At 47.7% G+C, this 25,390-nt stretch overlaps 2 protein-coding genes across 11 annotated transcripts in view; one reads left to right on the top strand and one right to left on the bottom strand.

Moving 5' to 3' along the window:
- LOC112253985 (B-cell CLL/lymphoma 9 protein) overlaps positions 1-11,527 on the top strand; it is a 124,880-nt gene extending 113,353 nt beyond the window's left edge. For all 7 annotated transcript variants that reach the window (XM_042324107.1, XM_042324109.1, XM_024426165.2 and 4 more), the window contains 6 exons: positions 1,273-1,383; positions 2,085-2,247; positions 4,935-5,034; positions 5,380-7,660; positions 7,922-8,170; positions 9,211-11,527. In XM_042324107.1, the coding sequence (XP_042180041.1) occupies positions 1,273-1,383; positions 2,085-2,247; positions 4,935-5,034; positions 5,380-7,660; positions 7,922-8,170; positions 9,211-10,343 (4,037 nt within the window). In that variant the 3' untranslated portion in view covers positions 10,344-11,527. The remainder of the gene's footprint in view (positions 1-1,272; positions 1,384-2,084; positions 2,248-4,934; positions 5,035-5,379; positions 7,661-7,921; positions 8,171-9,210) is intronic.
- A 5,469-nt stretch (positions 11,528-16,996) lies between these two features.
- LOC112253984 (gap junction alpha-5 protein) lies at positions 16,997-25,009 on the bottom strand. Of its 4 annotated transcripts, XM_024426160.2 has the most exons (3): positions 19,944-20,190; positions 18,980-19,061; positions 16,997-18,406 (listed from the first exon to the last, which is right to left on the bottom strand). In XM_024426160.2, exon 3 carries the CDS (start codon positions 18,373-18,375, stop codon positions 17,161-17,163), a length of 1,215 nt encoding a protein of 404 aa, XP_024281928.1. In that variant the 5' UTR covers positions 18,376-18,406; positions 18,980-19,061; positions 19,944-20,190; the 3' UTR covers positions 16,997-17,160. The 4 variants fall into 4 exon arrangements, with proteins under 4 accessions (XP_024281928.1, XP_024281925.1, XP_024281929.1 ...); XM_024426157.2 differs by lacking the exons at positions 18,980-19,061; positions 19,944-20,190 and adding an exon at positions 24,223-25,009; XM_024426161.2 differs by lacking the exons at positions 18,980-19,061; positions 19,944-20,190 and adding an exon at positions 20,666-21,711.
- Positions 25,010-25,390: the final 381 nt, after the last annotated feature.

Below are 25,390 nucleotides of genomic sequence, written 5' to 3'. Positions count from 1 at the left end.
TGTAGTGTATATGAATAAAACACACGCTCCCAGAATACCCCTCCAGACACGTCAGTGTGATTGCTTAGTGTTAATGTAGGTAATTGTTGATTTAATTGACATGCTTTAGGTGTGTGCCAGTGGCCATTTGTTTGTGGCATGCGCGTCTATTGATGTAGCATGTGGATCATTCTGCACAGGGAGCTTCCACTGTAACGTGCGCGCACACACACACACACACACACACACCGCCTCATAAAGTTTTCAGGCTCTTGGCCTCGGGGCCTGCAGTGCACTGCTCACAGCTGCTTGCCTGGAGGTGCCCAAGGGTTTGGGTCTGGCGATAGGGACAGAAGGTTCTGTAGTTCTGAAAGTGAGTGGTTTGGTGTGTCGACAGTGCACACTCCTAGTGATGTGAGACTGACTTCATTTTAAAAGTATACGTACAATGTCAGACCGGGAGCTGTTGTAGGGACGCAGATTAAACCTAGTCCTGGACTAAAAGTACTTAGACTTATTGGAGAGCCTCCATTAAAGCACACTGCTTCATCTGGGTCAGGGAAACCGGCCTTTAAAGTTCCAAATGCTATCTTAAATTAGTGACTGTTTGTGCATGTTTGGTTGTCGACATGTAAGACTTTGGGGTAAGAGGTAAGGGTCATATTTGGTTGGCACCGAAAACACTCAAAAATGGAGTGAAATGGGGCTGTACGATCTGAAAACCTTTTGCTTTCCGTTGCACAACGTTTTGCCTCATGAACACAACCCAGGCCACCCCCCAGTGTCCCGCTGGGCTCCCTGTGATTGTTGTCTGTTTAAAAGACACCGGGCTAAATAATTTACACTCCCCCCCAGTCTCTCTCTCTCTTAGAGATCAATCAGGCGCGCCCACTTTACCCCAACATGCCTCACAGGCAGCTCGTCTCCCTCCACCCATTGGCCCGCTGAGAGCATTGATCTGAACTAGTGAATAGTCAACACGTTATTTGGTCGTAATGTGCTTAATGCTGTTGCCTAGCCTGGCCCCAGGTCTGTTTGTGCTGTTACAGCCAACTCATATCGTCATTGTCCATAGGATTTAGCAAGGCAGCACAAACGGATCTGGAACCAAGCAATGAATGCTGCATCACATTATTGTAAACCCATCAAACACCAGCTAGGCCCAAATGTGTTGTTCAATTACCTTCACATGTGCATGACAAAATCAGTAAGTTGTAATGAGTACAGCTTTATAGGTGTGCTTGATTGACTCTAGCCAGACTTAGCTCCTTCATCTCTCTCTCTCTGGTGTAGAGCTGGGCAGCCGAGCCAAGAGGCTGTGTGTAGCTGAGCGGCGGCAGCCCTACAGTGGAGCGGACTGGTGCTCTGGGGGCGAGAGTGACGAGGAAGACCCAGGGTTCTTTAGTAAGTACTGTAGCTACCTGGTCAACTGGTACCAGATCTGTTTGTACAGTCTTACCAACTCCTATGGCCACTGCCACAAACAGTCCTCTGGCAGCATTTACACAGGCAGCCCAATTCAGACCTCTTTTTCACGAATTGATCATCTGACCAATCGGATCAGCTCTGGAAAAAAATATGACGTGAGGAGATCTGATGTGACTGGTCAAAATACCAATTATTGGAAAAAATGTCAGAGTTGGGCTGCCTGTGTAAACGCAGCCAAACAGATCTGGGACCAGACCAGTGAACTGGGGTTGGGAAGGAACAGAAGCGTGATTTGCTCTGCGTGCTCCCCATGGCCCTCCTACATCAGATTACACAGGCCTAATGATCTGGTGTCAAGCGTCTCAGTGTAGGAGTGCTGATCTAGGAGCAGTGTAGCTTTTTAGATCACAGTGAATAAGACTACATGGACAGAGAGGAACTGATTCTACTCGGAGACGCTTGATACTGTATATCTCATCTGAATAGTTTGTATTTACTGCAGGTTGTATTTATTGCAGTGAACACATTATATCTGATCTCACAGCGCTCCCGGAGAAGTGTTTTAAGGAACCACATACAGCGATATTTTGAGATGCACAATGGAGACAACCAGACCATCATGGTCTGGTCCATAGTGTTCTCTCATTCTCACCTCTACTTCCTGTTTCTCTCCCCAGACTGCAATTTGATAGAGATGAAGCCTTTGGACTCCAACAACGCGCTCAGCTCGGCCACGTCGACACACAATACCGTTGGAGGGCAGAGCATGGAGCTGGGCGGCAGCGGTCCCAAGCCCGGGTCAAAGGTTGTGTACGTCTTCACCACAGAGATGGCCAACAAGTAAGCTAGCTCTGGCTGTGTGTTTGTATGGTTGATTGGTCATTGTTCATGATCTGTACTTTTAAAGTATACCACACACTGAACTCTCTCTCCGGATTTAACAATGGTGGAAACTCCCTCAGGCCAATGCTTCTTTGACCAATCCGATGCTTTTAAATCTGACAAGGAGGGTGCTAGTTCACACTTCTGGAGAAAGGTGGAGACTAGTGAATGCATTCAAAATGAAGGTACCTGATGGAAACCTTATTGTTGGGTGTTGTCCCCTTCCCTCCTGACTCTTCAGAGAGATCTAGCCAGTTCCCTGTCTCTGACCCGTGCACTACCATCTCCTCCTCACACACCCTTTACCCCGCACACACCCTGGTGTGCCCTGAGGAGCCTAGCCAGCCATCTGGTCATTGTGTTCTGCCGGTCACTGACAGACTGGCTGTGAATAATGACAGAGGGTCACCCAAACTCCGGGCTGTCCCCTAGTGGGGTGGTCCCATTTGATTGACAAGTGATGATGACAAGCTCTCGCTCTCCCCCCCGCCACTTATCTGCCCTGAGTAGCCCAGCCAACCCCCCGATCAGTGTGTTCTGCCTGTCTCGACCTCTGTATGCTCGGCTATGAAAAGCCCACTGACATTTACTCCCGAGGTGCTGACCTGTTGCACCCTCTATAGCCACTATTTTTTTTGACCCTGCTGGTCATCTAAGAACGTTTGAACATCTCGAAGAACAATCTAGCCTTAATTGCTATGTATTCTTTTATTCTCCACCTGGCACAGCCAGAAGAGGACTGGCCACCCCCCAGAGCCTGGTTCCTCTCTAGGTTTCTAGAGAGTTCCCTGCCTTCCTAGGGAGTTTTTCCTAGTCACTGTGCTTCTACATCTGCGTCGCTTACTCTTTGGGGCTTTAGGCTGGGTTTCTGTATAAGCACTTTGTGACATCTGCTGATGTAAAAAGGACTTTATAAATGCATTTGATAGATTGATGAGGAGAGATGGACAACAGGAGGCCCTGCCACTCGCCCCTAACCATGGAACGCTCAACTGTTTAGTTCACCTGTGTAGTTCAACTGGCTATTACTGATTTATAGTTGCTTGAACTCCCGCCCAGAACACACTGGCTGTGTTTACACAGGCATTCCAATTCAGATGTTTTGCCCAATCATTGGCAAAAGAGCTGATATGACTCGTCAGAAGACTAATTAGTAAGATTGAATCCTTGAGCTGCAGTGAACGGAGGACTCCTTCCTCGTTGGGGTTTTACGGTGGTGTGCATACCAGTATTTGGTGCATTGCCACCACCTTCCGGGCTGGAATGTTATGAGACGGATGGAGGTGTTCTAGATTCTGCACTCTAGTCTACATGAATGGAAGAAGTAATTGGAGAGAGTAATTGAGGCCGCTGTGGCCTTTTCGCAGACGGGTGATTATGGTTTCTGATCGTCTTGAGGGTTCTTCGTGGTTATTGCTGATTGTAACCAAGTATAGATGCCTTCCCTTTTCATCTTCTGTCCATTACTTTTGCCATTTGTCTGGGATTCTGAGGAGTGAACCAAGGTCCAAGGACTATGCTAAGCAGATGTATTTAAAGGCCCATGATTTCACCATGCAGTAACTTAGTTAACAGAACAATAAGAGCTTTTTCCCTTCCCACTCAGACCACTCCCAGACAGTCCTGGCTAAATCCTTGCTTTAGAAATTGCCCTTTGCTAGGAGGAGTTTTTTTGTTTCTTTTTGACCGTTTTCTTTTTATTTTATTTTTTTATTTTATTTCACCTTTATTTAACCAGGTAGGCTAGTTGAGAACAAGTTCTCATTTGCAACTGCGACCTGGCCAAGATAAAGCATAGCAGTGTGAACAGACAACACAGAGTTACACATGTCTATATACATTATGTACACGTCTATATACATTGTGTGCAAAAGGCATGAGGAGGTAGGCGAATAATTACAATTTTGCAGATTAACACTGGAGTGATAAATGATCAGATGGTCATGTAGAGATATTGGTGTGCAAAAGAGCAGAAAAGTAAATAAATATAAACAGTATGGGGATGAGGTAGGTAAAATTGGGTGGGCTATTTACCGATAGACTATGTACAGCTGCAGCGATCGGTTAGCTGCTCAGATAGCAGATGTTTGAAGTTGGTGAGGGAGATAAAAGTCTCCAACTTCAGCGATTTTTGCAATTCGTTCCAGTCACAGGCAGCAGAGAACTGGAACAAAAGGCGGCCAAATGAGGTGTTGGCTTTAGGGATGATCAGTGAGATACACCTGCTGGAGCGCGTGCTACGGGTGGGTGTTGCCATCGTGACCAGTGAACTGAGATAAGGCGGAGCTTTACCTAGCATGGACTTGTAGATGACCTGGAGCCAGTGGGTCTGGCGACGAATATGTAGCGAGGGCCAGCCGACTAGAGCATACAGGTCGCAGTGGTGGGTGGTATAAGGTGCTTTAGTAACAAAACATGAGAACATTTCACAGTAAGGTACCTAATTGTTACCCCGAAAAAAAATACCTGTTCGCATTGGAACTTCTTTAATGTCTTCAGTGGGTATTGTGCTCAATATATGACTTTGATGATCGGCTTCAATCATTCATTTATTAACCTGATTTTGAAATGGGCCTCTTCCACCTGTTGCCTGTTTGAAACGCATGCGCACACACCTACTCATGAGTGTGCTCCGCTGTCTGCAGGGCGGCTGATGCGGTCTTCACAGGCCACTCGGACAACATCATTGCCTTCCACATGAACAACAACTCCAACGGCAAGGGCAACAAGCCCCATCTACCTGTGGTAAGTCTAACCCACTTCAATACAAAAACCACGTTTAACGAGCCTATTATTTATAATACCATTTGAGGTATCATCGAAATCGGCCATTTTGCCGTTATCAGACCATTTGCATTGTGCCCCTTGTTGGTCTGGTAATATAATGTTATATAACAATGTTAAAACTTTAAGCATGTTTCGGACAATGTTATGATATTTGTCCAACTCAAAATAATTGTGTATTTTTTGAAGCTATATTAATTATGCACCCTGGCATGCTTTGATAATCCTCTCAATGTGTACGTGCCAGTGAGCAGGGACTTTTGGTAACCCTACCAACCCCTCTCTCGCCCTCACCCTGTGTTGTAGAATAATCAGATGGGACCCCCCCGGGGTGACTCCAAGCAGCTGGGTGGAGCCCCCCAGCAGCAGTCATCTCACCCTTCTGACCAGAACCACCAGCAAGCCTCCAAAGCACCTCCACCAGGCCAACAGCAGCCAGCAGAGGCCCAGCCTCAGGGGGCCAAGCCTGGTAGCTTCCTCCAGGACGTGGCCGCCTCTGGGGGCATGGACTCTAAGAGTGGAAGCCCCCAGAACGGCACGCCCCACGACGCTAACAGCAACCCTGGAGGGACGCCCGGCCACCAGACCCCTTCTGGGGCATCCCAACAGGGCTTCCCCTCTCTGGACCTTCCCAATGGTGCGGACGCCAAACTCACGGCCCAGCAGCAGCAGCTGGCACACGAGCTGATGTCCAGCATGGGGGACAACTCTGAGGGCCTGTCCCAGGAGCAGCTGGAGCACCGCGAACGCTCCCTGCAGACGCTACGGGACATCCAGCGCATGCTCTTCCCCGATGACAAGGAGTTATCCCTCAAAGACATGGTAGCCATGGGGCAGGGCAACCCAGGCGGGCCTCCTGGGCCCAACTCCGGCATGATGGAGGGGGGGCCCAAGAAACCTGGGGAGCAGGGCCCCCTCCAGGCCATGATGGCCCAGTCCCAGAGCCTGGGGAAGCCTGGAGGCCCTGTGGGGCCCCGGCCCGATGGCACTCCATTTGGGCCCGGAGGCCTCAGAGACATGTCATTCTCCCCGGACGAGCTGGGGCCTCCGCCTCCTGGACCGCCTATGAATTCTCACGGAGGGCCCGGCGGTGAGCACGGGGATCACACAGGGATGAACCCGGAGCAGATGGCATGGCTGAAGCTGCAGCAGGAGTTCTACGAGGAGAAGAAAAGGAAGCAGGAGCAGATGCAGCACCGGGGACCCATGGGCGACATGATGATGCACCAACAAGGCCCCCGGGGCCCCATGATGCGCGGGCCCCCGCCTCCCTACCAGATCAATTCAGCTGGGGAGATGTGGGGCCCCGAGCACTTCCCAGAGCAGATGAGCATGGGACCCCGGGGCCCCATGCATCCCCACATGCAGAGGATGCCCGGCGGCTTCCCTCCTGGCATGATGAACCCGGGTATGGAGGGCGGCCCCAACCCCAGGGGGCCCCGGCCTGGAATGAATTGGCCCGACGACATGGGACCCAACATGGGCGACGGCAGGGGCTTCCTGCCCGGACAGGGGCCGTTTGTAGGGCCAGGGGGTCGGGTGGAGAGGTTCCCCAACCCACAGGCAGTGCAGGAGGCCATGTTCCAGCAGGGCATGGGGGGTGACAAGCAGGGCATGGGGCTGCCACCGGGCATGATCATGGAGATGAACAGGATGATGGGGGGAAACGGCCCCCGAGGGCCAATGGACGGCAACGGCCCTAACGGAGGAGGCATGATGTTTCCCAGAATGCCTGGCGATGTTGGCCCTATGAGCCCATCCTCCAGGATGGAGTTTGTCAAGGGCCTGGGCCGGGACATGGGCCCCGAGTTCAGCATGGGCCCTGGGAACATGAACATGGGGCCCAACCCCCAGATGATGCAGGCTAAGATGAGGGGGGAGCCTCCCATGAATATGAGCCCCGAGGAGATGATGAAGATGAGAGGAGGCTCCATGCCAGAGAACATGGGCCCTCAGAAGATGATGCAGGGGCCTCACTTCCCTGACCAGGGGCACCACCCAGGGGACTTCAACATGGGCCCCAACCGCCACTTCCCGGGTATGGGGCCTCACGGGCCAGGGAACCCTAGGTGCCCCAGAGTCGAACCCCCCTTCGGCCCTGACCAGCGAGGACCCAACCACGGTGGCAACGGTCGCCTCAGCCACATGCCCCCCAACTCGGGCCCGCCTCCCAACCAGAGGAACATGGGGGGCCGCAAGGGTCCTCAAGACATCCAGGGCGGCCAGGCTAACTCACCCAACATCAACCCCCTCAAGTCCCCTACGCTGAGGCAGGTCCAGTCCCCCATGCTGGGCTCGCCCTCTGGGAACCTCAAGTCCCCCCAGACACCCTCCCAGTTGGCCGGCATGCTCCAGGGGCCCTCGGCGGCGGCAGTGGCCGCGGCCGCTGCCTCCATCAAGTCTCCCCCCATGATGGGTTCGGCCGGAGCCTCTCCCGTCCACATGAAGTCACCCTCGCTCCCGGCACCCTCCCCAGGGTGGACATCGTCTCCCAAGCCCCCCATGCAGAGCCCAGGCATCCCCCAGAACAACAAGCAGCCCCCGCTCAGCATGACCTCACCCAACATGATGGGCAACGTGGAGCAAGGTGAGTCCCAGAAGTTTCTCCTCTGTTAGCTTTCCATCAATTCAGTTCAGTAGATTGTGCTTTATGGACTGAATCTTGACTTGAGAGGGGAGATTGTGTGAAGGGAGATTTGTGTGAAAGCTTGAGTGTAATTAGGATTCAGCCCTACGTGTGCTCTGCATAAGAAGATACAGTGGATATTTATGTATCTGATCTCTCCCTCTTCTCTCACTCCCCTTCTCTTCCCTCCCCCCTTCTCGTCATCCTCTCCCTCCCCTTCAGGAGGGAATGGTCCCACCACAGCACCCCCTTCCAGTAGTGCTTCCAGTCTTCCGTCTGGCAGCCCCTACGCCCTGCCCCCTGAGCCCACAATATCTCAGAACCCGCTGTCCATCATGATGTCACGCATGTCCAAGTTCGCCATGCCCACTTCCACGCCCCTCTACCACGACGCCATCAAAACGGTGGCGAGCTCGGACGACGACTCGCCACCGGCCCGCTCGCCGAACCTGCCACCCATGAACATGCCTGGTAAGAGCTCCAACATGCGGTTATATTTAGCATACAAACACACACAGCTGCACCAGAGAGGCAGCTGTTTAGACCAGGCCATTTTCCGGTAACGCATCACAAATCATAAATACCTATACATATCTGTATCCAAATTTGCACCTTTCCAATTTTCTTCTACACATACCCCTGGAGCCTAGAACATTCACTATACTGAGGCGTAAGTGTATGCTTAAAACTTCTCATGGGCAGGTGGGACGGTAGCTTCCCACCTGGCCCACATCCGGTGAAATTGCAGGGCAAGAAATTCAAACTACAGTATTATAAATATTTAACTTTCATAGACTCACAAGTGTAATACACTTGTTAATCCAGCCGCTGTGTCAGATTTAAAAAAGGCAAACCATGCTATTATCTGAGGACAGCGCCCCACATACAAACACATGAAAACATATTTCAACCAGGCAGGGGCGACACGAAAGGGGCGTCAAAAATAGCGATATAAAAAATGCCTTGCCTTTGATCTTCTTCTGTTGGCACTCCAAAAGGTCCCAGTTACACACAAATGGTCCATAAAAACTCAGTCATCAGTCAATAATCCACCAAGTTTCCCTCCATCAAAATGCACACAAAATAATTCCCAAACATTACTAAGAAACTTTTCCAAACAAGTCAAACAACGTTTATAATCAAACCTTAGGTACCCTAATACGTAAATAAACGATCAAATTTAAGACGGAGAATTCTTAGTCTTTACCGGAAGAAAAAAAACGCAGAACGCACTCTCGTCCTTGGTGTTTCGCCTGCCATATCAGTTCTGTTATACTTACAGATATAATTTTAACAGTTTTAAAAAACTTGTGTTTTCTATCCAAATCTACCAATTATCCTAGCTTCTGGGCCTGAGTAACAGGCAGTTTACTTTGGGCACGCTTTTCATCCGGACGTCAAAATACTGCCCCCTACCCAAGAGAGGTTAAGCATTTAATGTTTTTGCTCTTTGTTTTATGGTTTGAATGTAGTGATCTCACCCTGCCTTGTCTCTCTGCTGCCTCCTATAGGTATGGGAATGAACCACCACCCGGGCCACAACCGCATGATGGCTCCCACGTCACAAGGCCCCATGCCCGCTCTCAGCCCCATGGGCATGAACACCATGGGCTCCCAGCCCCTCTCCCACGGCATGCCTAACCAGATGCCCTCGCCCAACCCGATGGGGGGACCACACCAGGGGCCCATGGGGCCGGGCATGATGGGGCCTCACGGCATGATGATGCCTGGCGGGCAGGACCCAGGGATGGGCAACCCTCAGATGATACCTCAGGGCCGTATGGGCTTCTCCCACCGAGGCCAGGGATTCCCCCCTGGCCACTCTCCTCCTCAGCAGGTCCCCTTTCCCCACAACGGCCCCGGGCCCCAGGGTGGTTTCCCTCACGGCATGGGCTTCCAGGTGGAGGGGGGCCCCATGAGCCGAATGGGCAACATGGGCCCCGGTGGGGATCCGGGCGGCATGTGTAAACCCAACACCCCTGGAGGAGGCCAGGACTTCAACATGTTCAACAATGATAACGACCTCCACGAGGTCATGCGAACAGGAGCCACCGGAATGCCAGAGTTTGATCTCTCCCGGATTATCCCATCGGAAAAGCCCAGCCAGACTCTGTCCTACTTCCCCCGCGGAGGCGATGGCCCGGGGGTGAAACCTCCTCACCCCTCCGGCCCCCAGGGCTTCCCTCCCCAGATGCAGGGAATGATGGTGGAGGGGAACCCCAGGATGGGGATGCCCATGCAGGGGATGGGGGGTCCGTCGGGCCCTGGCCACATGGGGGGGCCCCAAGACATGCCAATGGGGAACCCTGGCCACAATCCCATGCGGCAGCCACACCCGGGACACCCCGGCTTCATGCCCCAGGGCATGATGGGACCCCAGCACCGGATGCTGTCGCCGGGGCAGCAGCCGGGCATGATGGGAGGACCTGGGCAGGGGATGATGCAGGTTAAAGAGAGGGGGGGGCCCATGTACAATCACCCGGGCCCCGTGGGCTCGCCCAACATGATGATGTCACTTCACGGCATGGGTGGCCCCCAGCAGACTATGATGATGCCGCCTCAGATGAGGCCTCGCGGCATGGCAGGGGACATGGGCATGGGCTTCAACCCTGGTCCTGGAAACCCCGGGAACCTCATGTTCTGAGCTGCTACAGCCAAGTAGAAACTAAAGACCTAAACAAAGGAATACAAATGAGACTTGTGCTCTCTTAGGCGGTTGTTGTGTGGACTGGGGACACATACATTCACTCTGGCACATACTCACACATCCCGAGACACTTTTGGGCTGTTTTAGCAGTCTGTCGGGTGTGGTGGTGCAACTGCAGCGCGTTCCACTGAGGGGAAGGCGGATGTACACCATTTCAGAGGGGACTGATCTTTCTCTGTTTGGGGAAACGTAGAATGTATGGCACGAGTCTAAGCTCCGGTGTTCAACGGGCGGATAGGAAATGGGCCTCTTTATTAAAAACTCGAGGGATGACCCGGGACCAGAGGTCCATAGTTGTACCGTTGTTATAAGAACAGCTAAACTACGAAATGTAAAGAACAATGAACTGAATGAACAGACAAAAAGGTCACAGTTTTTTTTTTTGTCCTTTGTTTTTTTTGCCCCATTTTTGGCTGTATGTTTACATTTCATCTCATCACTACCCTCCACAGATTCAATGCTCTTTGTATTTGCGTACTGTAATTGTGTTGTTAAAGGGATTTTACTAGTGACTTCTAGTTTGTTTTCCCATCTTCTTTTGTAAAGGAGGGTGTGAGTGTGGAGAGGGGGGTGGGGGTAGGGTAGCCAAATGCCGCTGCAACTCCCACTCTGAAATGCTGTTTACCATGTGTGGGGGGGGTCAAAGTATTTTAAAAACTGCATTTTCCTTTGTTACTCTACATGATATGCCAAACGATGACCTCATACAGATAATAGTATTATTAAAAGAAAGCACAAACATGATTTAACTGTAAAGAAAGCGTTTTCTTTTCTCCTGTTTTTGTCAAAAAACACTTGGTAGGAGGGGTGATTCTCTGGCATACGCAGTGAGGTGCTGATGAGGCCTGGTTTAGAATTGGATATGGGTTTGGGGGGGAGATGATGATGTCCGTCACACCTCAAACCCCTCTCAGCCCTAACGGACAAACGGACGGCAGTAAGCAAAGCCTCTGCTCTCACCCTTCTAGGCTAGGAGTACAGAGAGGAGAGTGAAGAAGCAGCCTTAACCATGTCTGGATTACTTGGAGGGGTGACCATGACATTTTGCAGAATTTTTTTAAAACAAAAATGTCACACAAAAAAAAACAACAGAAAATGAGGTCATGGGTTGTATCTGTGTCCCTGCCTCTCCTGTGTTAATACATTTGTCATGCGACTCCATTGAATTTGGTACAGGGCTGTGGTGTTGGAAGACAAATAAAATCTATTGTTTGGTATACAAGTGGCCTGTGTTGTGTCGTATACTGTTTTCCCCCTGGCACACCAGTCAATCACACCTTTTGGAGTCGTAATCGACTCATGATTAATGTCATTTTCCATCAACTATATGGAGAAATCCTTTGTGTCGATTACAATGGACCTCACACTGTATGGAGCAATGTGGCCACCTAGTGGAGAAACTCTGGTCAGTGGTGCTCACATCCTGTTCTTAGAGTTCCAGGGCACAATGCTAACAACTCTCCTATTGTGGTACTCCACTCCAGTGGTTCTCAAACTTTTGGGGTTACTGTACCCCCAAGCACATTTTGTTCCCTGAAGTACCCCCCCGTGTGCATTTCACCAGTAAGCCTATGGGTTTTTGAGTCTCTTCGAGTATTCCCTGTGGATAGGGTTACCTGGTTGAACTGCTGCTCAATAGAGCCTAGTGCATTGTTAAACCATTTTTGTTTTTGAAGATTGGAACTTTCAGCAATATCCGACAGACTGGTGTTGGCAAGTGATTTTACTCCCGTGTTGAAATAATGCTTCAAGTGTATCAGGCCAAAATGATAACTATACAATCGGGGCCCGTATTCCTCAGAGTAGGAGTACTGAGCTAGGATCAGGTCCCCCCTCTTATAACTTAAAAAGGTTAAACTGATCCTAGATCGGCACTGCTACTCTGAGATGCGTTGGGAATTCAAGCAGAGGTATTGAGACTATTTCCATTGAATGTCCATACATGCACATTGTATGTAAGTTAACCAACCCCCAGGGAATTCTCTTTGGCTCCCATCCAGACCATGCCCTGGGAAACGTTGGGAATAGTTCCCTAGCCTATTCCCAAAACGTATAAACGCTGGGAATCAGTTCTCAAGGTTTCCTCTGGCTCCGAATGTCCACCAAGGCACTATAATTACCCAGCATTCCAGAGAACAGCCTGGTCCGTCAGTCTGGCCAAGGGGGCTTTGCCCTCAACTAATTTTAGAGCGGGTGAGTGTGTCCTGCAGCTGTGAAGCTCGGCATTCATGCCTCTGGTTTATACACACAGATTAAATATGGCTACAACGAGGGGTTATAGAAGAATTGAAACAGATACTGAAACTCAACAAATGATTGACCCTGTTGCTCGATAAGAGGCCAGTTGAAAAATATATCTCAGATGAGGTGTGTTCATAGGTTAGAAAATATCAGTCAAATACAGTGCATGGTACATATGGGATGTATATATTGAGTTTGTGCTCGTTTGACATTTTGTCTTAATGCGAAGAGAATCAGTGGTCTTTACCGTACACAGTCAATATACAATATAGTGCAGATAGTACAGTGAACGTTGTCATCAGTGTGCAAAATAGAATCGCTCTACTTGAAACATGAGTAGATAAGACAGCTTGCAAATTCCTATCATGTGTCACGGGTAAATGTGTTTTTAACGGCAGACAATATATACTTTTATACACTAAATTAACATGAAAACATTTGTAACACTAAAGATACAGATTTTCACATTGCCTTTTGCTAAAGTGCAAAGTCGACAAAAATGTGATTGCAATGACACCACCCCAATATAATTCACATTAAACAAAGATGTGTTGAACATTAGCTAGACAACATTTTTTTGTTGATTCATATTTAGATTTAGTTAAACATTTCAAAACGTAAATCTGAGATTTAAAAATGACTATACACACAGATTCTGTAAACCAGTGCAAAACTATTTCAGTTTCTGACCACATACTTTGCCAGATAAAAAAGCTAGATCCTATTTTTATATATTTTTATATATATATATATATATATATATATATATAAAAATAGGATCTAGCTTTTTTATATATATGTATGTATATGTATGTATATATATATGTATCAGCCCTTCTGTTAGCTAATTCTGAAAGGCAATGACTTTCCAAAAATTAAGAGAATTCCTTTCTGGCTTTACTAAAACGGTCTTTCCTTGACAATAGACAGGCACTCGTTTGGCAAGATTCGTGGTCAAGGTCTCTGCTCGGTTTTCTGATAGCGATGGAATTTAGGCTCATGAGTGTTTTAATGATGCATCTTTCCTACAACGACCGAAGGAAGATGTAACATGCGTCTGCTAAAACACCACGCAGAGAGAACGTGCGTCGTTGGAGCATTGATACTGATAGGCTCTAAAGAATAAGAGCGCTGGACTCGGATCAGCTTTCTCCATTCAAATATTTCCTTAACATTATAATTATTTCACAATACTGACAACGGATCAGCTCCCATTGAGGCAGTTTTTTATGAATAATGCTTACCCAATGAAAATGCACCAAATCACCGATTTGGCACATCATTGCGCACACATCAGGGAATATGTTGAGACAAATACTGACAGTAGCAAAATCAGGGGTGCAACTCTCACCCCCCATATGATTCACCCCCCATATCATTGGAATATGATACAAAACAGGAAATGGTGTGCTTTAGGACCATGCGGATGCATCCGAGCAGTCAGGTAGGCTGTTTGGAGTGTTTATCTGACAGGATAAAAAATATATATATATACACTGCTCAAAAAAATTAAGGGAACACTAAAATAACACATCCTAGATCTGAATGAATGAAATATTCTTATTAAATACTTTTTTCCTTACATACTTGAATGTGCTGACAACAAAATCACACAAAAATTATCAATGGAAATCAAATTTAGCAACCCATGGAGGTCTGGATTTGGAGTGACACTCAAAATTAAAGTGGAAAACCACACTACAGGGTGATCGAACTTCGATGTAATGTCCTTAAAAAAAGTCAAAATGAGGCTCAGTAGTGTGTGTGGCCTCCACGTGCCTGTATGACCTCCCTACAACGCCTGGGCATGCTCCTGATGAGGTGGCGGATGGTCTCCTGAGGGATCTCCTCCCAGACCTGGACTAAAGCATCCGCCAACTCCTGGACAGTCTGTGGTGCAACGTGGCGTAGGTGGATGGAGCGAGACATGATGTCCCAGATGTGCTCAATTGGATTCAGGTCTGGGGAACGGGCGGACCAGTCCATAGCATCAATGCCTTCCTCTTGCAGGAACTGCTGACACTCCAGCCACATGAGGTCTAGCATTGTCTTGCATTAGGAGGAACCCAGGGCCAACCGCACCAGCATATGGTCTCACAAGGGGTCTGAGGATCTCATCTCTGGACCTAATGGCAGTCAGGCTACCTCTGGCGAGCACATGCCACCCCACACCATGACTGACCCACCGCCAAACCGGTCATGCTGGAGGATGTTGCAGGCAGCAGAACGTTCTCCACGGCATCTCCAGACTGTCACGTCCGTCACGTGCTCAGTGTGAACCTGCTTTCATCTGTGAAGAGCACAGGGCGCCAGTGGCGAATTTGCCAATCTTGGTGTTCTCTGGCAAATGCCAAACGTCCTGCACGGTAAGCAGAACCCCCACCTGTGGACGTCGGGCCCACATACCAACCTCATGGAGTCTGTTTCTGACCATTTGAGCAGACACATGCACATTTGTGGCCTGCTGGAGATCATTTTGCAGGGCTCGAGCAGTGCTCCTCCTGCTCCTCCTTGCACAAAGGCGGAGGTAGCGGTCCTGCTGCTGGGTTGTTGCCCTCCTACGGCCTCCTCCACGTCCCCTGATGTACTGGCCTGTCTCCTGGTAGCGCCTCCATGCTCTGGACACTACGCTGACAGACACAGCAAACCTTCTTGCCACAGCTCGCATTGATGTGTCACCCTGGATTAGCTGCACTACCTGAGCCACTTGTGTGGGTTGTAGACTCCGTCTCATGCTACCACTAGAGTGAAAGCACCGCCAGCATTCAAAAGTGACCAAAACATCAGCCAGGAAGCATAGGAACTGAGAAGTGGTCTGTGGTTATCACCTGCAGAACCACTCCTTTATTGGGGGTGTCTTGCTAATTGCCTTTAATTTCCACCTGTTGTCTATTCCATTTGCACAACAGCATGTGAAATTTATTGTCAATCAGTGTTGCTTCCTTAAGTGGACAGTTTGATTTCACAGAAGTGTGATTGACTTGGAGTTACATTGTGTTGTTTAAGTGTTCCCATTATTTTTTTGAGCAGTGTATATTTATTATGTCCCCCCACTTCTAAAACCAAAGTTGTGCCCCTGAACAAAATTGAACTCAATTGATTGAACGTGAAATGTATTTCAATATTATTGAAATAGGCCTACAGCCTACTGTTTATATTTTAATGCAGTCATCTTGGGTTTTCATTTGAAGCATATTTGCATTTGTCGCTTGTTTGTATCAATTGCAAACACATTGACACCTTTGTATTTCGAGTCGACTTTGTTCTGAAGTTATCGGCGTCACAGAGACATATACACCATGTGATTCAATGTTTAGCAGAGATTTATGTGTATAAAGTGACGAGGGAGGGCGGAAAAAGCATCCGACGCGCTTCGCTGTTCTAGGAGTTGTCCGAGGCCGTCGTTAGATTACGAGCGTTTCTCAATTGCAAAGTTGATGACGATGGTTTCGGGAAACAGCTCTGAGATATAATGATGCTCCAATGAAGGTTCCAACAATGAATTTAGCCTTAAGATGGTTTTGGGAAACGGGACACCAGGTGAGTCAGGGTATCTAAACTATGCACTATGAACTATGTCCCCCCCACACCCTGGGAAGCTTGGGATGTCTGCTTTAACCGATGATGGCTCCACAGAAATAAAGCCCTTATCAGAATAGGTTGTAGTTTTGTCTGTCTCTCTTTAACCATACAAAGTACACACCTTTTTTTTATTTATCCCATGGGTCATCCCTGTAGGTCCTATTTGATCTCTGTGGGAAGTGATGACAACATCAGGATTCACATGGTGTGTCTGCGTGTTTGTGTTGTATGCCAACGAAAGTGTCTGCGTGCCTCTGTAAATGTAAAGTGTGTGTGTGTGTGTATGTGTTCGTGTGCATGCATGAGAGAGAGCAAGCTTACACACGCAGAGCGTTCGTCTAAGCGTACGTTTGTGGGTCATTGACAGGCAGCCGTCCTTCACATATCTCTCTCTCTCTCTCTGAGTGAGACTGGCTCTCATCTGTCCCACTTAGCTGTCCCCAGCAGCCAGTCAGTGTCACAAAGCTGATAGTGTGGCAGTGACCCACTCATTCTCAGGTCTGGCACAAGGCCCCCCTGTCTCTCAGGGAGAGACTCCGCGACAGCAGTCAGAGTCAATGTCTCTGTCTCAAATGGCACCTTATTCCCCTATATAGTGCACTACTTTTGACCAAAGCAATATGTGCCCTGGTTTAAAGTAGTGCGCTACACAGGCAATAGGGAGCCATTTAGGACGCAGTCAGACCGAGGTCTCAGACAGTCACATTAGTGGATTAGTCCTGAGGGCTAAATATGAAGGCACTAACCCCTCTACAGCTGTTTGATTAGTTCGAGTATTCCGTTTCATGACTTGTGATACTTTGTGACTTCGTTGACTTGTGCCATGCAGTGTTCAAATTAGTCCCCCACAACAGATGAGTAATAGTCATCCCAGTCTTGTGTGTGTGTGTTTGAAACGATCCAGGGACAGTGTGTGTGTTGGGAATTGGAGCTATACAGCCAAGTCATCGGGTCGCACACGGCTACTGGAGCCGCTGATCTTGCTCAGACGCCTCTTGTCCTTCAGGAAACCATTTTGGAAGCCGTTTTGGAGCAGCGAAGGGGGCGGGGTGCAGGCGTTGGGCGTGTCGGCATGCCCCTCATAGGTCACGTGCAGGAAGTCTTCCGTTTCAAGGTCATTGTGGACAACACGGTGGCGCTCAGTGGCCATGTTGACTGAGTTCTGCTGGTGGGCCAGCCGGTTGTTGAAGGGGGGGCAGCTAGGATGGGGGTGGGATTGGGAGTGCATGGGGTGTGTGTGAGGGGAAGAGCTAACACACTGGCTGAAGTCTGGGGGTGGGGTGCAGGGCATGGATGGACGGGGTGGGCTGTCAGGTTCAGCAGTGATGACCGTAGCACTTGAAGGCGTGCGTCCTTGTAGCAGCTGTTGCTGCTGTTGTTGCTGCTGTTGTCGTTTCCTCCTCAGAAACCTCTGACACTGCTTAAAGGCCAGGTGGTAGAGCTCCACGGCGCTGAGAAACAGCGACACGCCCGACACGGCCAGCATGAACACGATGAACACATTCTTCTCCGTGGGCCGCGAGACGTAACAGTTAACCGGGTGTGGACAGGGCCGGCTGTGGCACACGTACAGGGCATTGAGGAAGACCCCGTAGAGGATGTATTGCACCACGATGAAGACCACCTCCATTAGCGTCCGGATCAGGATGCTCAACACGTAAGTCTGCAGCAGCGCCCCGCGCAGACGCACCCTCCCTATGCCGCTGCCCTCCTTCCCGCACTCTCCCCCCTTCTCTTCCCCGTGCTCCAGATAATGCTTCTCCTCTCCGCCTTCCCCTCCTCCTTCCTCCCCGTCACCTCCCCCCTGGTCCTCCTGCTCCTTGCGCCGGCGTTTCTCCTCCATGCGCACCGTGTGCATGGCGTGGCCCATGTAGATGAGCGACGGCGTGGACACGAAGACAATCTGCAGCACCCAGTAGCGAATGTGGGCGATGGGGAAGGCCGTGTCGTAACAAACGTTCTCGCAACCGGGCTGCTCCGTGTCGCAGGTGAAGTCCTCCTGCTCGTCGCCCCACGACGACTCGGCAGCCGTGCCCAAGACCAGAATACGGAAGATGAAGAGGATGGTGAGCCATACCTTGCCCACAGACGTCGAGTGCTCCTGCACCTCTTCCAAGAAGTTGCCCAGGAGACTCCAGTCGGCCATCACCCGTCACACACCACACCTCTGGAACGGCCTGGGAGAGAGTAGAGCAGTCAGGGAACAGTCAGTCACCATCTATAACTACCATCTAGCCTGGTCCCAGATCTGTTTGCGTTGTCATTCCAACGCCGATGGTCACTGGGATGCCATTGAGGGTAGGAGTTGGCAAGACATTACAAACAGATCTGGGACCGCGTTAACTACGATCTACTGCGCTTATAGATAAATGAATTACATTTCTGCATTAAATGAAAGTGCTGTTGTTGTTCTGTGGGATATTTTATTTGTGTTTCTTTTTTTCAGGATGTTTGATTATTCTGTGTCATGGCTTGTCACACTTTGTGACTTAATTCACTTGTGTCATGCAGTGTTGACTTGTGTTATTATTTGACTGGTTTCCAAGTTTCTCTTCATTACACCAAAGTATTCTGTGCTGTGCTGAGCTGCTCTGCTCTGTACAGTACCTTACTGTACTGTACCGAGTAATGCTGTACTGTACCGTACTGAGCTGTGCTGTACTGTACCAGGCGATGTGTTTGGGGCTGTGGAGTGGGTATATTAATAGACTTTTCTCCCTGCGTGGCCACAGTGGGCTCAGTAGACTGACCTAGTTTGAGCCAAGTATGTTCCCACAGCCCTGCCTGCCTGGCTCAGCAATCTGGGAAATCGGATGTCAGTTTTAAGGAAGTCTAAAGTCAACAGAAACACAGAAATAAACATGTCACGGGGCTTATCTTTGCATTACTTAGCCTGGGAAAGAGTGAGACATACTGATTTACATTTCCTTTGGCCAGAGATTGGTGGTGCATGTTTCTTGACACATTGACAACAAACAGGGTATAATAAGGAAGTGGTGACTGGTAAGATGTAAAACATGTATAAAGAGCTAAGAACGAATAAATCAATGCACTTTGTTTCTGTTGATAGAAATGAATCTCAGAACTGAGTCAAGACATTTCCAAAGGACCCGTTCCCTCAAAAGCAATTTCCAATAACAGACGTCATATGGTCATATGACAATATACAGTAAAGAACTATATTATTTCTAGTCTAGGAAAGTCTTGTTCTTCTTGGTGGTTGTTTAGGTCTAACTTATGAACACCGGAGCTTTACCATTTCATCACCCCATGAACTCTACTCTCAGCTCTTCTCTTTGCGCATATACATCTGCACTCGAACTAGCAGCGTTACCTGCCCCGGTACCAAAGCCTTGGCCCTTGCAGAGCAAAGGAAACAGTTGAACACTACTAGCACACACAGCTCACTAGCTGGCGATTCCACATCGCCTCCATGAGCACAGACAGTACAGTAGTGTGTACTCCAGACTCCCCCCACTCACACTCAAACAAAGGATAAACTAAGTAGTGTCTATTGAACAATGTTTCATAGTACTTCGTTTCATACAGTAGACACACAGTGAAAACCTTTATTCAACTCAATAGCATATGTAAAAAGACAGCTATGCAAACTTGATGTTTGACAAACTATGCAGTATGATAATTACCGTTGTACAGACTAAGTGGTTTAAGTTAAGGTTGTGTTCACTCCTAAGAAGTTGTGTTCAGTCTTACCAGCAGAGACATTAAACCTTCCTTCGACTAAAATCCATCTGGCACTGAAGGTTGTATTTACTTCAGACTGTGTAGATCCTCAGTCTTTCTCTCTAGACGAGACGGTGTGTTACTGTAACGTTGTCGCATTTCCCCCCTCTTTCTCCCTCACTTCTCCTGAAGGGCAGGACCAATGGAAAGTATGGAGTTGCAGCATCAGTGCTCTTTAAGCTCAAGTGAGGGTGTTGATTAGACAGTGTGTGTGTGTGTGTGTGTGTGTGTGTGTGTGTGTGTGTGTGTGTGTGTGTGTGTGTGTGTGTGTGTGTGTGTGTGTGTGTGTGTGTGTGTGTGTGTGTGTGTGTGTGTGTGTGTGTGTGTGTGTGTGTGTGTGTGTGTGCGCGTGCGCGTGCGTGCGTGCGTGCATGCACATGTTTGTGTGTCTGAGGAAGAGGGTAAGTGGGGCAATAGGGTTTCCCTTCTTCATCTACAGCGGACCAGTAGCTTGTGTGTGAGGACGATTTAAGCTCTAGTGGCCACATGACAGTGACCTCAGGCAAGTTATGGGAACTATGGCTGAGTGGAAAGTTGTTTTTTTTGTAAGACATAATAGAAATAATACTGGCCCATATTGGTGTATAGAAACGGTTATTCAAACATGGCAAAATAACCTGGAATGTTTTTTACTGCTGGTGCACATTTTGACAACAGTCATTGAGACCGACTCACTTCCCATAGAAACTCACCTCCCTTTGCATTTCTGTCTGAGGAGTCTTGGTCGCCATCCTGTCTCCCCCCTAGGCAGTCGAGGAAGCAATGTCAAACAATATGATTTCCTACTGCCACGGCACTTAAAAGGAAATCGCCGTACTCAAGAAAACCAGTCTCTCTGCGCTTTGAGAAAAAAACTCTTCCATCGTTTTTTCTCACACCCAGCAGGCCAAGCAGTCCTGCTGTCAGTGTTAAAAATAAATACCCCAGACCAGCTCATTATGGTTTTCCTCAGTGCTTGTTGGCACTTTGCAGGCCCCGTCTTACTTAGATCAGCACCAGGACAATGTACCTGACTGGGGTCTTGGCAGCTGGGGGTACTTTAGGGAGGAAGAAGGTGCTCCCTCTGCCCTTCCGTCCTGCTCCTGCTGTTGTTAACCTCGGAAAGGAGAACAATGATGCTCGCTTTACAGTGCTTGGTGCTTGTCTGAAGTCCATATAAATAGGAAAACTAGAATGGACAAAGCCCGTCAGTCCACGGCAATTTCACACTCATGGCTACACAGAACATTGACTTAAATGGGAATGTCCCTTGTGGTAATTAAGTTTCTGTGCTGGTGACACTGAGGGCAGCTGTTGAACGGAGAGAGAAGGGGGTAAATACCGGGGGTAAATACCTTGAAAACACTCTGGGACACCTGATAGGAGAGGACAGTGTGGTTCTTTCTGTTCTGTGATATAAGGAAATCCTTTATTCTACGTTTTGTCTCGTGTCTGTGTTAACCAAATAATGATAGTCCCAAAGCTCCTTGACTCCCTTATCATTCTTGTTCTCGCTCTTATGCTCCTTTCTGTTCCTAGGCAGTCATTGTAAATAAGAATGTGTTCTTAACTTGCCTAGTTAAATAAAGGTTAAATATATATATTATATATTTTTAATTAAATCATTCGCACACCCATGTCGTCTAGATCTACACAATGTGTCTTGATTGCTGTACACTCCACACCAAACACTATTTCCACATTCCTGGAGGTCAATGCACACATACAGTATGGTCCCTCTAGGTCAGTCACAGCAAGATAGATGATTTGGACTCACGTTTTCCTAGCAGACTTGACTCTTAGCTCCCTGACTCATTTGAAATAGGGAAGGCCTCTGCCTTCCCACACTGCTCATAAAAAAGTTATTATTAACATAATCAATCTTCATACAGACCAGTTAGTCACAAATGAAAAATATTCCCATCAGGGATAGTTCACATTTGAAAGCAGAAAATAAGATAAAACGTCAAAAAGGTGAACTCTCTCTCCAGCAGGGTTTACTAAAGTTTGGTACCTGAATGATAGCCTTCCGTAGAGGTGCTGTAATTGCAGAGTAAAGCAGCCATGACTTTGATATGTTATGTTGTGGTACACACACACACCATTTACTCCCAGTTATTGCCACCTGGGAGCTACAGACTAAAGGGTTTGGACGTTTGGATCATCTTTAGCCTATCCTTATAGTCTATACGCAATTCCACACTTTACTTTACTTTTAGAAGTCTGGCCAATGAGGGTAATGGACTCCTCCTGAATCGTTCAGTCCCTTTTACTTATTTACTTTTAAGAGACTACTTGAGACCATTTGTCACGTTCTGACCTTTATTTCCTTTGTTTTGTCGTTATTTAGTATGGTCAGGGTGTGAATTGGGGTGGGTAGTCTATGTTTGTTTTTCTATGATTTTGGGATTTCTATGTTTCGGCCTAGTATGGTTCTCAATCAGAGGCAGGTGTCATTAGTTGTCTCTGATTGAGAATCATACTTAGGTAGCCTGGGTTTCACTGTTTGTTTGTGGGTGTTTGTTTCCGTGTCTGTGTGTTTCACCACACGGTACTGTTTCGGTTTTGTCATTTCACATATTCGTTTATTGTTTTTGTATTTCATAGTGTTCAGGGTTTTTGTTATTAAAAACGATATGGACACTTACCACGCCGCATATTGATCCTCCGATCCTTCTCGCCTCTCCTCTTCAGACGAAGAGGAGGAAAACCATTACACCATTTTTCAATTTCACAGAGCATAGCCCTATATCTTTAAACGATTTGGAGAATTAGCTTTGACTGAATAATTGCCACTAGTCATTCGAAGCTTAATTATTTATCAAGCGACTTATTTAAGTGCCTAAAGTCAACTGCTCCTACGAAAGGTTAATGAGAAAGGTATATGTTGTGTGTGTGTAAAGGCGTCGGCACCATCTAACTGTGGATGTCTTAGAGTTGACATCATGTCCTTCCCTTTCAGCTCCAACACCATCCTTTCATGTCACTCGAAGCCCATTTAATACTGTTGGCCACATTTCGCCTCAAGGTCACAGGACAATGTAATATTAAGATATTACATCAGGATAAGCCTCCACCCATTATTAATAACAATAGTTCAAGCTCTGAGAAAGTATGACTTCCCTATTTTGACTTTCTCCTGCTCTCTATATTGTTTGGCTTGCCGCTCTTTTCCTTCCTTTATGTCATGTTTGTTTTATTTTCGGGCTCGATTTCACGTCACTTATCTTGCATGTGCTCTCTGGTTTATCATCCGAATCTGCTCGGTGCTGCTAGCATGATCACCAGCAGCACAAACGAGAAGTCTAAAAGACAAGGAGGGTTTTTGTCTTTGGAGGCAACGCCAGAGCAGTTGACCATAAACTGCTTTTATATGTTTAGGCTGCAATCCCTTGGTCTGAAAGAGTCAACTTTAGATCTCAAATTCATCTGGCAGGTCGGATAATATTTCAGTACTAACAAAACAAGGCTTAATCGTTCAACGTCACAGCAGATGCTGCAGATCTATGCTGGCTTAGAAACTGCTCATGTAAAGTTGTATGCATTGTCCATGGCATGCACAGACACATGCATCCACACATACAGTACATGCACGCACCAGTGGTGTAAAGTACTTAAGTAAAAATACTTTAAAGTACTAATTAAGTACATTTTTTGGGTTATCTGTACTGTACTATTTATATTTTTTGACAACTTTTACTTTCACTTCACTACATTCCTAAAGAAAATCATGTATTTTGTGTACTTCACACTCAAAAGCACTTGTTACATTTTGAATGCTTAGCAAGACAGGACAAGGGTCCAATTCACACACGTATCAAGAGAACATCCCCGGTCATCCCTTTTTCCTCTGATCTAGCGGACTCACTAAACACAAATACTTCATTTGTAAATGATGTATAAGTGTTTGAGTGTGCCCCTGGCTATATTTATATTTAAAAAACAAGAAAATGGTGCTGTCTGGTTTGCTTAATATAAGGAATAAAAATATTTTGTACTTTTACTTTTGATAATTAAGTATATTTTAGCAATTACATTTACTTTTGATACTTAAGTATATTTAAACCCAATACTCTTAGACTTTTACTCAAGTAGTATTCTACTGAGTGAATTTCACTTTTACTTGAGTAATTTTCTATTAAGGTATCTTTACTTTTACTCAAGTATGACAATTGGGTACTTTTTCATGACTGACTGACTGACTGACTCTCTCTCTCACACACACACACACACACACACACACACACACACACACACAGAGTTACTCTACCTGAGATGCAGCTGCTTATACCAGGCGGGTTCCTTTTCTGTTAAAAATGAAAATGCAGAAAGGTTTTCTCAGTGCTCAGGTGACAGGGAAGAAAAGTGAAGGACTCTCAATATTAGGGCTCAGGAATATTGTAGTAGAGCAGTCGTAGTCTCCGTTTCAGTATTAAGGCAAAATGCTGTCCCTGAGAGGGTGAAATCCAAGTTTTTGTCTCTCTTTCTAGGCTGTGTGTCTCTGTTCAGACAGAAGACTCCTCGTCATGTCTTGTCTTGACACAGAAAGTTGTGTCTGTCAGGGTAAAGCAGAAAACTTAGTCTCTTTCAGTGTTCTGGCTAAAGATGACTGGGTTTGTCCCCCAATGTCGAGTCTCTCTTCTAGAGTCCAAACAGAAAGCTGTTTATCTCTCTCCCCTGAGGCAGAAAATTGAGTCTATCACCAGTTGGCTTGATGTGTTGAGGGATCAAATCCACTATCTGTCAATGATCAGCGGAAGAAAACAGAATCTTTCAACTTTAAGAAAACTGAAATGTTTTCGTCAACTATAATGACTATTTCCCTCTCTTTCCCTTTTTTCATTCCTTGGCAGAGATCAGGGTAGAGGGACTGGTGATGCAGACTTCGAGGACGGACGGAGTAGATGAGGGCACAGACCTCAGGCTGATGAGCTAGAGCAGCTGTCTGTAATGTAGGAGACTACTAGACAGAACACGGGCAGAAATGCAGCCTTAAGCATGGTGGCAGTGGAAGAAATACCAGACATCACTTGTGGCCTGTCCTTCCTACCATACCCAGCACCCGGCAGCCCTCCAATAGCCTCCTCCCTTCCTCCTCCTCCTCTCCTCCTTTGGCTTCCTCTCTCTCTCAGCCCACAATGCCCTCGGTTTGCCTGCCTGGTAATCTATTCTAGAGAGAGGAATATCTCAGGTCAGGAGGGGAAGTCAGATTGTATTAGAACACAATGGCAATTCTACATTGGCCACTAACTCCCATTTTGTCTCTGCTCCCCCAAAAACCATACATAGACCCACACAGGAGTACACACACACACACACACACACACACACACACACACACACACACACACACACACACACACACACACACACACACACACACACACACACACACACACACACACACACACACACACACACACACACACACACACACA

The sequence above is a fragment of the Oncorhynchus tshawytscha genome, linkage group LG07, assembly GCF_018296145.1.
Source record: "Oncorhynchus tshawytscha isolate Ot180627B linkage group LG07, Otsh_v2.0, whole genome shotgun sequence".
Classification (NCBI taxonomy): Eukaryota; Metazoa; Chordata; class Actinopteri; order Salmoniformes; family Salmonidae; genus Oncorhynchus; species Oncorhynchus tshawytscha.
Note: the sequence above shows the minus strand (reverse complement) of the source record. Positions and strands in the feature narration are given on the sequence as shown.